The 14,695-nt window shown below is 42.4% G+C and overlaps 1 protein-coding gene across 2 annotated transcripts in view; it reads left to right on the top strand.

Moving 5' to 3' along the window:
• Positions 1–12,433, top strand: part of LOC120027601 (WD repeat-containing protein 37-like) — a 28,156-nt gene extending 15,723 nt beyond the window's left edge. For both annotated transcript variants that reach the window (XM_038972592.1, XM_038972593.1), the window contains exons 11-14: positions 2,157–2,298; positions 9,874–10,008; positions 10,273–10,387; positions 10,834–12,433. In XM_038972592.1, the coding sequence (XP_038828520.1) occupies positions 2,157–2,298; positions 9,874–10,008; positions 10,273–10,387; positions 10,834–10,965 (524 nt within the window). In that variant the 3' untranslated portion in view covers positions 10,966–12,433. The remainder of the gene's footprint in view (positions 1–2,156; positions 2,299–9,873; positions 10,009–10,272; positions 10,388–10,833) is intronic.
• Positions 12,434–14,695: the final 2,262 nt, after the last annotated feature.

Here is a 14,695-nt window from a genome sequence, read left to right as displayed (position 1 = left end):
TAAAGCACCCCCACACCATCAAACCTCCTCCTCCATGCTTCACGGTGGGAACCACACATGCGGAGATCATCCGTTTACCTACTCTGCGTCTCACAAAGACACGGCGGTTGGAACCAAAAATCTCCAATTTGGACTCATCAGACCAAAGGACAGATTTCCACCAGTCTAATGTCCATTGCTCGTGTTTCTTGGCCCAAGCAAGTCTCTTCTTCTTATTGGCGTCGTTTAGTAGTGGTTTCTTTGCATCAATTCGACCATGAAGGCCTGATTCACACAGTTGAACAGTTGATGTTGAGATGTCTGTTACTTGAACTCTGTGAAGCATTTATTTGGGCTGAAATTTCTGAGACTTGTAATTCTAATGAATTTATCCTCTGCAGCAGAGGTAACTCTGGGTCTTCCTTTCCTGTCGCGGTCCTCATGAGAGCCAGTTTCATCATAGCGCTTGATTGTTTTTGCGACTGCACTTGAAGAAACTTTCAAAGTTGACATTTTCCGGATTGACTAACCTTCATGTAATGATGGACTGTTCTTGCCATAATATGGACTTGGTCTTTTACCAAATAGGGCTATCTTCTGTATACCACCCCTACCTTGTCACAACACAACTGATTGGCTCAAACACATTAAGAAGGATAGAAATTCCAAAGCTGTGCAAAGCTGCCATCAAGGCAAAGGGTGGCTACTTTGAAGAATTTCAAATATAAAATATATTTTGATTTGTTTAACACTTTTTTTTTTGGTTACTACATGATTCCATATGTGTTATTTCATAGTTGTGATGTCTTCACTATTATTCTATAATGTAGGAAATTGTCGAAATAAAGAAAAACCCTTGAATGACTAGGTGTGTCCAAACTTTTGACTGGTACTGTATATCTCTCCCTCTGCTCAGATTGACATGAGCCTGCAACTATTGTCTCTCCTGCGTTGCAATTCATCATTTATTTCCTTATAGAATAATAGCCGCGGGAAGGGTGTTGCAGCACCCATGATGAATTGAAAAGCATTTGCCAACGTTATAGAATTACTGCTGTCTGTTCAGAAATAAATGAAATCATTCAGTACTCTACACCAGAAGAAGGCCTATAATTTAGCCACAGAGGATCAATGGCTTTTGAAATGTTTTATTATTGCCTAGCTGTGGATTATGTGTAGCCCAATCACAGTCCAGAATGTGCGGCAAATCTGTCAGTTAACAGCATGCAGCCAAAACAGGACTTTCGCAATATTTCAAATACAATCGCGGGAAAACACAGGTTGGAAAGCAAATGGCTCCTGCTGAAAAGAGAAGACTCTAATCTGTCTGTAGAGGCTACCAAAATATTCAATCAACTTCCAAATAGGCCTATTGAGTGGACGGCGTTGTTTTACAAAGTAAAACAAGAGAGATGCTTTTGGCATGAGCGCACCTGCCATCTCCGGTGTGTGAGCTGTACATCATTGGGCGAGTTAGTGAAACTGGAAAGCTTTTTTAGGACTATAATTTCCTCCTCATATTGTACAATATGTGTGTCTCCACACACCTAGGCCTAGGCTATTGATAGATTCAAGACAATGTGGTTTTTATTGATCTCAGATTCTGTTTGTCAGTGTCAAAGTAGCCTGTCATTTTGATAATTTGTGCGGTATTAAAAAAGATTCTGCTAAATGTCAAATTGCATGAAATGCTTTTAGAAAAGGACACATTTTTCCCGGACCCTAGGCTACAAAAAGTGGTGTGAGGGTAAAGTTTTAGAATCCTGCTATTTTCTCGTTTGTTTAATTTTATGATTGAGTGTGTTCCGCACAGAGGGTTATTTTTACCCCTCTGTCAATAGAAATTAAATAAAATGTTATACAAGTAAATAAAACCTAAAGATTCAAAACCAAACGAAAGGTCTCATGGACACCAAACAAACCAGAAGCCTCATGGTTTGCAAGCTGAGACCCTGAATGACGATCACCTTAATTATCAGCACCTGATATGCGTATCAACCAGGCTCAGCACCTGGACAAAGTTGCTGCTGCCCCTTGTGGGAATGAATTGTTGAAGTGTATCCTGGATAGTGTATTTGTCTATGCCCTAACACTAACCTTGCCCTCATATCATAACACTGTCATGTTAAGTACAGTTTCACACGGACCCAAATCTTTAATACTGTGTGTGTGTCCAGGCCACGACCAGGAGCTGACCCACTGCTGTACCCATCCAAGCCAGCGTCTGGTGGTCACCTCGTCCAGAGACACCACCTTCCGTCTGTGGGACTTCAGAGACCCCTCCATCCACTCTGTTAACGTGTTTCAGGGACACACCGAGTGAGTTACACACACACACACACACACAGTCCCCTACAAGCAATTTAGGTCTTAACGTCACACGTGATGTCGTATTGTTATTTCAGTAGCTATACTATACATAATATTCACTAAAACAGAAGCAGTTGTAAGGTTGGAGCTAATTCCTCCACAAGATGGCAGTGCAACATCTTATTTCACACATAGAGCAGTCGCTACATTACCACTCTGAAGCATTCTCCTACCATTTTCAGTGTTTTTATGTTTTTCTTTCTTTTTAAAAACATGTCACATTAATTTCCTGGGCCCGACTAGCTTTAGGCAAAATCCTCCACTTGCCTCTTGATCATTTATTATTGAGCACTTCATCTTCACCACTTTCACCACCTTCTGAGACTCACTTCCTCCTTCAGCTCTCTCCATTTATCACTCCTTTTCCCCGTTAATCCCTCGCTCATCCCCGCTCTGTGTAATTTGGCCCCTCTCGTTCCAATGCTGTTAAAGGCTCAATTTGAGTGGCTCATTTGAAAACGTGGACTGTCAGCTCCCCCCAAACCCTCCACCCCCCTCTTACTCTCAAACCATTTGAATGTGACTCCTGTCGTCAGTCTCGTTAATGCAAAGTGGTGTAGTACAGGCAGGCTGCTTCTGGCAGCCTTTGATTGCTGGGGATTACATGGTGCTCATTATGTTCGACCCCAACATGTATAATTCCTACAGATCCCCACTTTCATTCTCTCTCATAGACAATCACTGTAATGAGATTAGCACAAGCACACAGCCAGCCACTCAGTGTGTGTGTGTGTGTGTGTGTGTGTGTGTGTGTGTGTGTGTGTGTCGGCTGTCTGTCGTGGCCCGTTAGTGCTAAGGCAATTACCTTCTCCTTCCTCTCTCTACGTTCACAGCATCTCAAGCAAGTCAACTGATACCTCCTCCACTCGCCTGAATCACTCCCTCGCTCACACCCTCGCTCTCTCTCGCTCGCCTTTTTCTAAGACAAAAAGGGTTCGTTTTTTGAGCTAAGTCAACCATTGAGCAACAGCTGCAGTTCATTGTAGTCAGAACTACCACATAAAGCTCACCCATGATGTGAAGTGCTCTAAAAACATGGCTGCTTATAACTTTGTAGCTTTAGTACTCTGATAAATGCTCAAAAATTGGCCAAAATTGAAAATTACTCAAACTATCCACGTGTGAACAAAGTCTGTGTCCCTCTTGAACCATTCATAGTTGTTCATCTTTATACGAGCTCTTTAACTAAGAACTATATTATAACTCAGTCCCTCAGAACCCTTAACAGTAATGATGAGTGGGAGGAGGTCTATTTATATTCAGAGGTAGGCAGTGAAATCGTGTCTTACAGTTCTGTTTCTAGACCTGGAATAATAAATTACTTGTTTAAGAATGTGTTTACTTTAACACGTGCAAACTGTATCTGAAAAACTGCTCTCTCGTGTGTGTGTGTGTGTGTGTGTTAGCTGAGACAGCTGTTAGTCCTAATGAGTGTCAGTCATAGCAGTGTGTGTGCTGATTGAGGCCCTCTCAGGGAACCCAGTGTTGCAGTAGACTGTTTGTGTGTGTACTGTCAGCTGTAGGGAGACGCTTGGCTGCCCTGCACCCAACAAGATGAATGAGGCCCACACACAGCCTGGCAGGAGGCCTCCCTGTGAAGGCACAGTCGGACGAACGCACGCACGCGCGCGCACACAAGCTCATGTCCCCTGGCCCTGGAACTCCCTACAACCGCTTTGTCCCGCCACACACACACGTCATGTGGAGCCATGAGTTATGAGCTGCTGAGTGACACCACAGAGGGGCTTTCCCTTAGGGAGCTCCTGTCGTACACACTGACAGCAGGGGGTTAGAAATGCTGCAATCTGTTTCAGAAGGGACAAATATGTGACAAACAAAACGCCTGATTAGTTTGACTATAGAGAGTAGCTGTTGGTCATATCACTGCTACCAAATACCAAGCCCCTCATTTGGACACACATTGTACCATTTGCAGAATGTTTTCGTACAGTACTTTAAAATGCCAATTGTAATCATTGGTTAAATGGCAGAGGATGCTACTAGGTACAATTGTCTCTGGGGAGAGGTGTCTTAGGATGTTTGGATTAGATGTTTCTTCCCACAGTATCTGTCTCTTGTTCAGAGGTTTGTCTTGTCTGAATTGGCTCCGCAGCGTGACTGAAGAAGAATACAATGGCCTAGCTGTTAAGCCTAGCGGTTAAGAGCGTTGGGCCAGTAACAGAAAGGTCGCTGGGTCAAACCCCGAGCCGACTAGGAAAACTCTGTGCCGTTGAGCAAGGTGCTTAACCATAATTGCTCCTGTCAGTCGTTATGGATAAGAGCGTATGTTAAATTACTAAAATGTACAGTTGAAGTCGGAAGTTTACATACACCTTAGCCAAATACATTTCAACTTTTCACAATTCCTGACATTTAATCCTAGTAAAAATCCCCTGTCTTAGGTCAGCTAGGACCACCACTTTATTTGAAGAATGTGAAATGTCAGAATAATAGTAGAGAGAATGATTTATTTCAGTTTTTATTTCTTTCATCACATTCCCAGTGGGTCAGAAGTTTACATACACTCAATTAGTATTTGGTAGCATTGCCTTTAAATTGTTTAACTTGGGTAAAACATTTCGGGTAGCCTTCCACAAGCTTCCCACAATTAGTTGGGTGAATTTTGGCCCATTCCTCCTGACAGAGCTGGTGTAACTGGGTCAGGTTTGTAGGCCTCCTTGCTCGCACACGCTTTTTCAGTTCTGCCCACAAATGTTCTATAGGATTGAGGTCAGGGCTTTGTGATGGCCACTCCAATACCTTGACTTTGTTGTCCTTAAACCATTTTGCCACAACTTTGGAAGTATGCTTGGGGTCATTGTTCATTTGGAAGACCCATGCGACCAAGCTTTAAGTTCCTGACTGATGTCTTGAGATGTTGCTTCAATATATCCACATAATTTCCCTTCCTCATGATGCCATCTATTTTGTGAAGTGCACCAGTCCTTCCTGCAGCAAAGCACCCCCACAACATGGTGCTGCCACCCCCGTGCTCCACAGTTGGAATGGTGTTCTTCGACTTGCAAGCCTTCCCCTTTTTCCTCCAAACATAGCGATGGTCATTATGGCCAAACAGTTCTATTTTTGTTTCATCAGACCAGAGGACATTTCTCCAAAAAGTACGATCTTTGTCCCCATGTGCAGTTGCAAACCGTAGTCTGGCTTATTTATGGAGGTTTTGGAGCAGTGGCTTCTTCCTTGTTGAGCGGCCTTTCAGGTTATGTCGATTATAGGACTCGTTTTACTGTGGATATAGATACTTTTGTACCTGTTTCCTCCAGCATCTTCACAAGATCCTTTGCTGTTGTTCTGGGATTGATTTGCACTTTTCGCACCATAGTACATTCATCTCTAGGAGACCCAACGCGTCTCCTTCCTGAGTGGTATGACGGCTGCGTGGTCCCATGGTGTTTATACTTGCGTACTATTGTTTGTACAGATGAATGTGGTACCTCAGGCGTTTGGAAATTACTCCCAAGGATGAACCAGTACAATTTTTTTCTGACATCTTGGCTGATTTCTTTTGATTTTCCCATGATGTCAAGCAAAGAGGCACTGAGTTTAAAGGTAGGCCTTGAAATACATCCACAGGTACACCTCCAATTGACTCAAATGATGTCAATTAGCCTATCAGAAGCTTCTAAAGCCATGACATACTTTTCTGGAATTTTCCAAGCTGTTTAAAGGCACAGTCAACTTAGTGTATGTAAACTTCTGACCCACTGGAATTGTGATACAGTGAATTATAAGTGAAATAATCTGTCTGTAAACAATTGTTGAAAAAATTACTTGTGTCATGCACAAAGTAGATGTCCTAACCGAATTGCCAAAACTATAGTTTGTTAACAAGAAATTTGTGGAGTGGTTGAAAAACGAGTTTTAATGACTCCAACCTAAGTGTATGTAAACTTCCGACTTCAACTGTAAATGTAACAATTGAATGTTTCTGATAACATGTCCTCTTGACAGAGCAGCACAGTGTAATGTTGCAGGGGAGCGTCAGTGTAAAGGGTTTAATAGATAGAGAGCTTTGGGAAGGAGTAGCTCATTTGCAGTGTCTTCAGACGCAATTATAGCTAATGCACAGTGACAGAGCATGGTGGCAGTCAAAAGCACAGCATATTCAGCCTCTAAGTCCCCCCTCCTTATAGTTGTGAAATAATTGTAAGTGCGTCCCAAATGCCACCCTATTCGCTGTGTAGTGCACTATTTTTGACCAGGATCCACATGGCTCTGGTCAACAGCAGTGCACTGTATAGGGAACAGGGTGCCTTTTGGGATATGGCCAATGTACGTGAGCTAACACGTAAAGTGCAGATGAGAAGTGGCAGCAGACTTGCTTTACCAACGAGATGCCATGTCGCGTTTGTCTCTCGCTTCTGTTCCCGAGGCGTTTGATCACAGGCAGGCATCTGTGTGTGTGTGTGTGTGTGCGTGTCTGTGTCTGTCTAACACAGCGCTTCAGAGGAATATGCCACCATAAATCTGATTCTATAGTCACTGTGAATGTTCGTCTCAGTGCAATTTAAACGTAATGTTGGAAAAAATGTAGAGAACAGGTTCTATTTGACAGGTTAGAATCTTCTATAAATATGATATGCATAGAAACGGGGAGGAAATGTTTGATCGTAATGATACTCAAACAAAGAAATGACTTATTATATGAATTATTTTATTTAATGTACGCCAAATATATTTTTAGGATGTTTGCTGAAAAATGCTGTGTATGATTTGTAATGCAGAATCTACACTCACATTAATGATAGCTAAGGATGTAGACCTAAAAGATCATGTCAGGGTTAATAGATGGACGTCTCTCGTTAGCCTTTAACAAAAACTGTCCCAGTCACTGATACCCCTGGTCCTTCTCCTTCCCTCCTACCCCATTCTCCCCTTTTCCTAATGAGCCTTGACCTTGCTTGTCAGTCGGCTCAGGAGAGACTTTCAGAATACCTCCCAAGTTATAATAGGACTTTAATAACGCAACCTTACCGTACAATGTTAAAAAGTGCATTGGACTGGTTAGCTATTCCCTATATAGTGTACTACTTTTGACCTGAGCACTATGAGCCTGGGTCAAAAGTAGTACACTATATAGGGGATAGGGTGCCATTTGGGATTTAAAATTGCCCATGAGCGAGCCGCGCCCCCCCCCCCCCCCCCGGTGGTCATATACGTACAGTTGGGCACGGCCCCACATCTTTAATATGGCAGAGTTTAGCCCCTTAATTATACCGTAATATAATGTCAATTTAAATTAAAGATGGCTAGGAGTTAGCCAGTGAGTGAGGCTAAGGTGGTGCTGCATGGGGCTTTTCTGCTGCTAATCTTAATCAGAACGAACAGAGCGCCAAATCGAATCCTCCTGGCTCCTTCAGTAGAGAGAGGGGGGTTGGAAGAAAAAGATGACAGTGATGTGTGAAAGGAATAAGAAATCTTAAATGAGTCCATTAAAGGAATGGTCCTGACCTCAGCGACGTGTGAGAGCGACGCGCTACATCACGCCTGGCTCCCGCCTGGGAAGTTGTGCTGAGGTGAGCACTTTTGGGCCAACCTCTACTGACCCTCAGAGACTACAATGACTTTCAAGACACTCACACTACCCACCCCCCACCCCAGGCGAAACACTGAGCACCTCCTCAGGCTACTGATGTCAGAACATGCCCTCTACACTGTCACTCTGCTCCAGTAGCTGTGGCTCACAGATCCCACCCACCAACCAGCCTCCCCAGTGCCGGAGGCAGGCGTACCCAGTGACGGCACACTGAGAGGCAACCGCAGGGCTGGGGAGAGGATCTCCACTCTGGAACTGCCTGACTGTTACACCCCCGCTGGTAGATTATTAAAAATAGTCTTAACCTCTTTCCTCACGGTTTATATCACTCATTTATGAATGACTGTGTGACGGCAGGGAGATGACTCTCCCTACAGGCTGAATGACTTCACTTGAGTCACACATGATGAGTCTTAGAAGAAAAGTAACACACCTTTAAAGATCCACATAAAGTGAAACCGCACCACTGGTCGCCCCCAGGCGGGTTAGTTATTAGTGAAATAAACTGTGTTTGTTGTTTGAATGAACGCCTTTGATGTTGTAATATCGCAAACGGACGTGGTAGTTTCACCGCTACGAATTCCAGCTTTAATAGACTCCATTTTCCTGTTGTTTGCCAGCAGTGTTTTGATGTGATAGCTTTGAGATACTTTTTTTGTTTGTTTTTGATTTGATATGCTACATGGCCAAAAGTATGTGGACACCTGCTCGTCAAAGATCTCATTCCAAAATCATGGGATTAATATAGAGTTGGTCCCCCCCCTTTGCTACTATAACATCCTCCACTCTTCTGGGAAGGCTTTCTAGTATGTGTAGGAACATTGCTGCAGGGATTTGCTTCCATTCAGCCACAAACATTATTGAGGTTGGGCACTGATGTTGGGCTAGGTCTGGCTCGCAGTCGGTGTTCCAATACATCCCAAAGGTGTTCGATGGGGTTGAGGTAAGGGTTCTGTGCAGGCCAGTCAAGTTCTTCCACGCTGATCTCAACAAACTATTTCTGTATGGACCTCGCTTTGTGCTCTTGGGCATTGTCATGCTAAAACAGGAAAGGGCCTTCCCAAAACTGTTGCCACAAAGTTGGAAGCACAGAATCGTCTAGAATGTCATTGTATGCTGTAGCGTTCAGATTTCCCTTCACTGGAACTAAGGGGCCTAGCCCGAATCGTGAAAAGCAGCCCCAGACCATTATTCCTCCTCCACCAAATTTTACAGTTGGTACTATGCATTCGGGCAGGTCGCGTTCTCCTGGCATCCACCAAACCCAGATTCGTCCGTCGGACTGCCAGATGGTGAAGCGTGATTCATCACTCCAGAGAACGTGTTTCCACTGCTGCAGAGTCCAATGGCGGCGAGCTTTACACCACTCCAGCCAACGCTTGGCATTGTGCATGGTGATCTTAGGATTGTGTGCGGCTGCTCAGCCATGGAAACCCATTTCATGAAGCTCCCGACGGACAGTTATTGTGCTGACGTTGCTTCCAGAGACAGTTTGACACTCCGTACTGAGTGTTGCAACCGAGCACAGACAATTTGTACCACGCTTCAGCATTCGACAGGCCCGTTCTGTGAGCTTGTGTGGCCTACCACTTCGCGGGGCTGAGCCGTTGTTGCTCCTAGACATTTCCACTTCACAATAACAGCACTTACAGTTGACCGGACAGCTCTAGCAGGGCAGATATTTGATGAAGTGACTTGTTGGAAAGGTGGCATCATATGAGAGTGCCACGTTGAAAGTCACTGAGCTCTTCAGTAAGGCCATTCTATTGCCAATGTTTGTCTATGGAGATTGCATGGCTGTTTGCTCGATTTTATACACCTGTCAGCAACCGGTGTGGCTAAAATAGCCAAATCAAGTCATTTGATGGGGTGTCCACATACTTTTGTCAATGTAGTGTAGATTTGATGGCTTTGAGAGATTTTAACAGTGATCATTCGTTTTTTTTGTGTGTGTGTGTGTGTCTCTCCAGCACGGTGACATCAGCTGTGTTCACAGTGGGGGACAACGTGGTGTCGGGGAGTGACGATCGCACCGTCAAGGTGTGGGACTTGAAGAACATGAGGTCACCCATAGCAACCATCCGCACGGACTCTGCTGTTAACAGGTGGGAGAGGCATTTCATTGTATGTGAAGAGCTGAAAAAAGACCAACAGAGCTCATACAATTCAGAACATTTTATGGTCATGTTTTCCAAAATGTTTTAGTTTGAACTCAAGCACAGTTCAGATTGATAGTTTAGGTGTAGTGGTTGAGTGACAGCTCCACCTGTACATATAGTTATTAATAGCATTGTCAAGAACACATCAAGTCAAGCTTTATTCCCTTCTCTTGTCTAACACGCCATACTCTCTGTATGAACTCCTTCCAGGATAAGTGTCTCAGCCAACCAAAGAATCATCGCTCTCCCACACGACAATCGGCAAGTCAGGCTGTTTGACATGACTGGAGTAAGACTGGCACGACTACCACGCAGCAACAGACAGGTAGGTGCTGAGGGAAGAGAGCAGAAGGAGGAAAGATTCTCCATCTATCCTTCTGTCACGCAGACAGTCCCTTCCTGAGAGGGGGAGGGAGGGAGAAACAATGGGAGCGAGATGAGAAGGAAAGATTCTCCATCTCTTTCTGTCATAGACAGCCCCTTCTGTAGAGAGGTAGAGAGTGGGAGGAGAGATTCTCCATCCCATTTCCACACATAGTCACTTCCTGCAGGCTGAGTGCTGACACTGCCTCAGTGTCTATAGCCATTAACACTGCTGATGTGGAAATGTACTGCTGCGCACCAGGGAGGTCAAAGGGTTGTTGGGGGTTTTAACTTGTGTGTAGTTGTGTGATACTGTACACAACTCCATTGAAGTCTGTTTGAGCTTTGTTATCCATGTTGTGTGGTCTTTGAGGTTTTTCTGTGTTGGTATGTGCCTGTGTATTCCAGGGTCATCGACGCATGGTGTGCTGCTCGGTGTGGAACGAGGAGAATGCGTCATGTAACCTGTTCACCTGTGGCTTCGACCGGCAAGCCATCGGATGGAACATAAACATCCCAGCTCTGCTGCAGGAGAAGTGATGCAGGACAAGTGACACACACACTGCACATACACGGGCGTGCAGACACACACACACTACACACATGCCACTGTATTTGATGTACATTATCTCCATCCACTTTGCATGGACTGAGTGTTTTTGTGTGTTTTAATGGAGAGGACAAAGTCATATTTTAAACCAATCTATATACGTAAAAATATATTTGGTTGACTCCAGAAAACACTACTTCTATGGTCTTGTTTACTGCTGATGAACATGAATGGGTGAATAGCAAGCCCTAGTTGATCTTGCATGCACTCAAAATCCCGTCAATGTATTTGTAAAACTGTCTGAAGAACGATAGGAGAGGCAATACATTTGTACCACGCGTATCATATGGTGGCCTGGTCTAACCCAGATGGATGATCTTTACACTGAGTGGGTAATCTTGGCTGTTTTCACCCTCTTTGGCCTGCATGATCAAGGGCTAGGAGTTTACTATACTGTGTCATCTAGAGGCCTACTACACATTTGACCTACTGAGTTGTTTTGAGTCAGTCACATTTTACACTGTCCATTGTACAGATTTCTTTTTAAAAACATTTTTTTTGCCATGCTGTTAGGATACATCTGCCTTGTTCTTTCTATACTGTGTAGTACTCAATATGACTAGGTGGGTGTACTGTAGATTTGACAATAGGGAACCTGCAATTATGTTTTTTTGCAAGAAAATGCATTCATGCATGCAGCAGCAATGGGGCTTGTTCAATATCATATTTCACATTTCCTCCATGTGTCACAATGTGCTGATATGGTTACTGGTCACCTGTTTAGATAAATATGCTTGACTGATATTAATGTTTGCTGTACATAGATCTCAATGAAAATGATAGATGATCAGCTTGAAGTGTGTAGTCCTCCTGGCCAGTACACTGTTTACTGTATTGCATAGGCTAATCTAATGTTGAATATGTGATCATAACATCCTCCAATAGCAAAGCCACAAAAGAGCTCAATAAAATTATTTGGTTAATTATCACCATGGTTACACAGGAAATTGGCTGAGGCGCGTCAGGATGAAGCATAGTTCGGATGATTAGGGCCAGGAGTTTTTCCGACTCATGTTACCTGACCACGAAGAAATTAAACCGTAGTTATAGGATACACAGTGCCTTCAGAAAGTATTCACACCCCTTGATTTTTTCCACATTTTGTTGTTAAAGTGGGATAAAAATTGATTTAATTGTCATTTTCTGGCAACGATCTACACAAAATAGTCTGTCAAAGTGGAAGAAAAATACTTTTTTTTAATCTTTGGAAAATAAACACTAATATAACTTGATTAGATAACAATTCAACCCTCCGAGTCAATACATGTTAGAATCATTTTTGCCGGTGATTTACAACTGTGAGTATTTCTGGGTAAGTCTCTTAAGAGCTTTGCACACCTGGATTGTACAATATTTGCCCATTATTCTTTTTTTATTTTTTTTATTCAAGCTCTGTCAAGTTGGTTGTTGATCATTGCTAGACAGCCATTTTCAAGTCTTGCCATAGATTTTTAAGCCGATTTCTAAGTCAAAACTGTAACTAGGCCAATCGAACATTCAACATCGTCTTGGTAAGCAACGCCAGTGTATATTTGGCCTTGTGTTTTAGGTTATTGTCCTGCTGAAATGTTAATTTGTCTCCCAGTGTCTGTTGGAAAGCAGACTGAACAAAGTTTTCCTCTAGGACTTTTCCTGTGCTTATCTCTATCCCATGTCTTTTCATTCCTAAAAACTCCCTAGTCCTTGTCGATGACAAGCATACCCATAACATGATGCAGCCACCACCGTGCTTGAAAATATGAGGAGTGGTACTCCGTGATGTGTTGTGTTGGATTTGCCCCAAACAATAACGCTTTGTATTCAGGACAAAAAGTTAATTTCTTTGCCACATTTTTTGCAGTATTACTTTACTGCCTTATTACAAACAGGATGCATTTTTGGGAATATTTTTGTTCTGTACAGGCTTCCTTCTTTTCACCCTGTCATTTAGGTTAGTTTTGTGGAGTAACTACAATGTTGTTGATCTATCCTCAGTGTTCTCCTATCACAGCCATGAAACTCTTAACTGTTTTAAAATCACCATTGGCCTTCCTCTCCTGCAACTGAGTTAGGAAGGAGGCCTCTATCTTTTTAGTGACTGGGTTTATTGATAAACGATCCAAAGTGTAATTAATAACTGCATTATGCTCAAAGGGATATTCAATGTCTGCTTATTTATTTTTTATCTACCAACAGGTGCCCTTTGCGAACCCTTGGAAAACCTCCCTGGTCTTTGTGGTTGAATACTTATTGACTCAAGACATTTCAGCTTTTCATTTTTAATTTGTAAACATTTCAAAAATAAATTCCACTTTGACATTATGGGGTATTGTTTGTAGATCAGTGACACAAAATCTCAATTTAACCAATTTTAAATTCGGGCTGTAACACAACAAAATGTGGAAAAAGTCAAGGGTTGTGAATACTTTCGGGAAGGCACTGTATCTAGTTGCTGCTGTAGTTTCCCCTGGCCAGAAAAGTAGTGTCATGACAATGAGAGTTAACACTGTTACAGTACAACCCATCCTGAGTGACAACCATTCCTATCAAGTGCTCTTTGTATCGACATAATGTATAACCCACCCATGCTTGTTGTGCATCTGATCGCTCTTCAATAGGGTTAGTTTCGATGTTCTGCATGTGCTGTACAATAGTTAATCAACTCTACTCATGGTTGTAAAAGATGAAATTTCACCAAGTGGCTTTGTTGTTGTGTGTCTGTCACTTTCTACTGTACCTCATCTGTTTGTCTGTGTGTTGCGCATCAACATCACAGTTATACTGCTGTGATGTTTTCACAATAGATAATATAAAGAAAACTGTTATAAATGTACTGTTATAAGTTATACATTTACACATTCAAGATAAATTCAGTATGGATAAAAAAGTTTAACGTATAAGAATGTTGTACAATGTAGTTACACATTTGCATTAATCTTGTTACCAGCATCTGTCAGAATATCAAATTACATCTGCTAATAAAATAACTTGGGGTTGTGTACAAAAAGTCACCCTATTCCCTTCATGGTGTGCTACAGTACTTTTGATCAGAGCCCTATGGACTCTGGTCAAACGTAGTGCACTAATATAGGGTATAGGGTGCCATTTGGGATGTACACGTTCTGTTTTTAGCATATAGCTCAGATTTCTTCATCATTGTACTTTTTATTTTATTCCGGCAGTTTGTATGTCACTTTCACTGTATCAGAATCATCTTTAATCTTCAAAGAGGTATGGCTGGACAGAGAACCCTCATGTATGAATTATAATGAAGGGGAAAAAGGAATATGTTTTTTTATATTTTGAACTGTGGTATGAGATTGGAAAAAGTACCGGTAGATAGGCAAGGCACAGCGGCTTCATTGTAAGAAAATATATTCACCCTAAACCTCATTCTTTCATTACACTTTTTGCACACTGTATTATCATTTTTGGGATAGATGTATTCTGCACAGATGCTTGTCAAAATCCAATTAAAAGTATGATTCCTTTTCCATTCGTTGAAATGTTTTGTATTTTCATTATGAATCTAACTGAATAGTTTAATAATTTTAACTCGTAACTGAATTTATTTGACATAAATTGAATGCTAAATTAATTTGAAAGTTCATTGAATTAATTTGAATGATACATCTCAGATAATAATAGAATGAGTGAACGTGGTAAGTGCCCTAGTTATAA

This window comes from Salvelinus namaycush, chromosome 33, assembly GCF_016432855.1.
Source record: "Salvelinus namaycush isolate Seneca chromosome 33, SaNama_1.0, whole genome shotgun sequence".
Lineage (NCBI taxonomy): Eukaryota > Metazoa > Chordata > Actinopteri > Salmoniformes > Salmonidae > Salvelinus > Salvelinus namaycush.
Note: the sequence above shows the minus strand (reverse complement) of the source record. Positions and strands in the feature narration are given on the sequence as shown.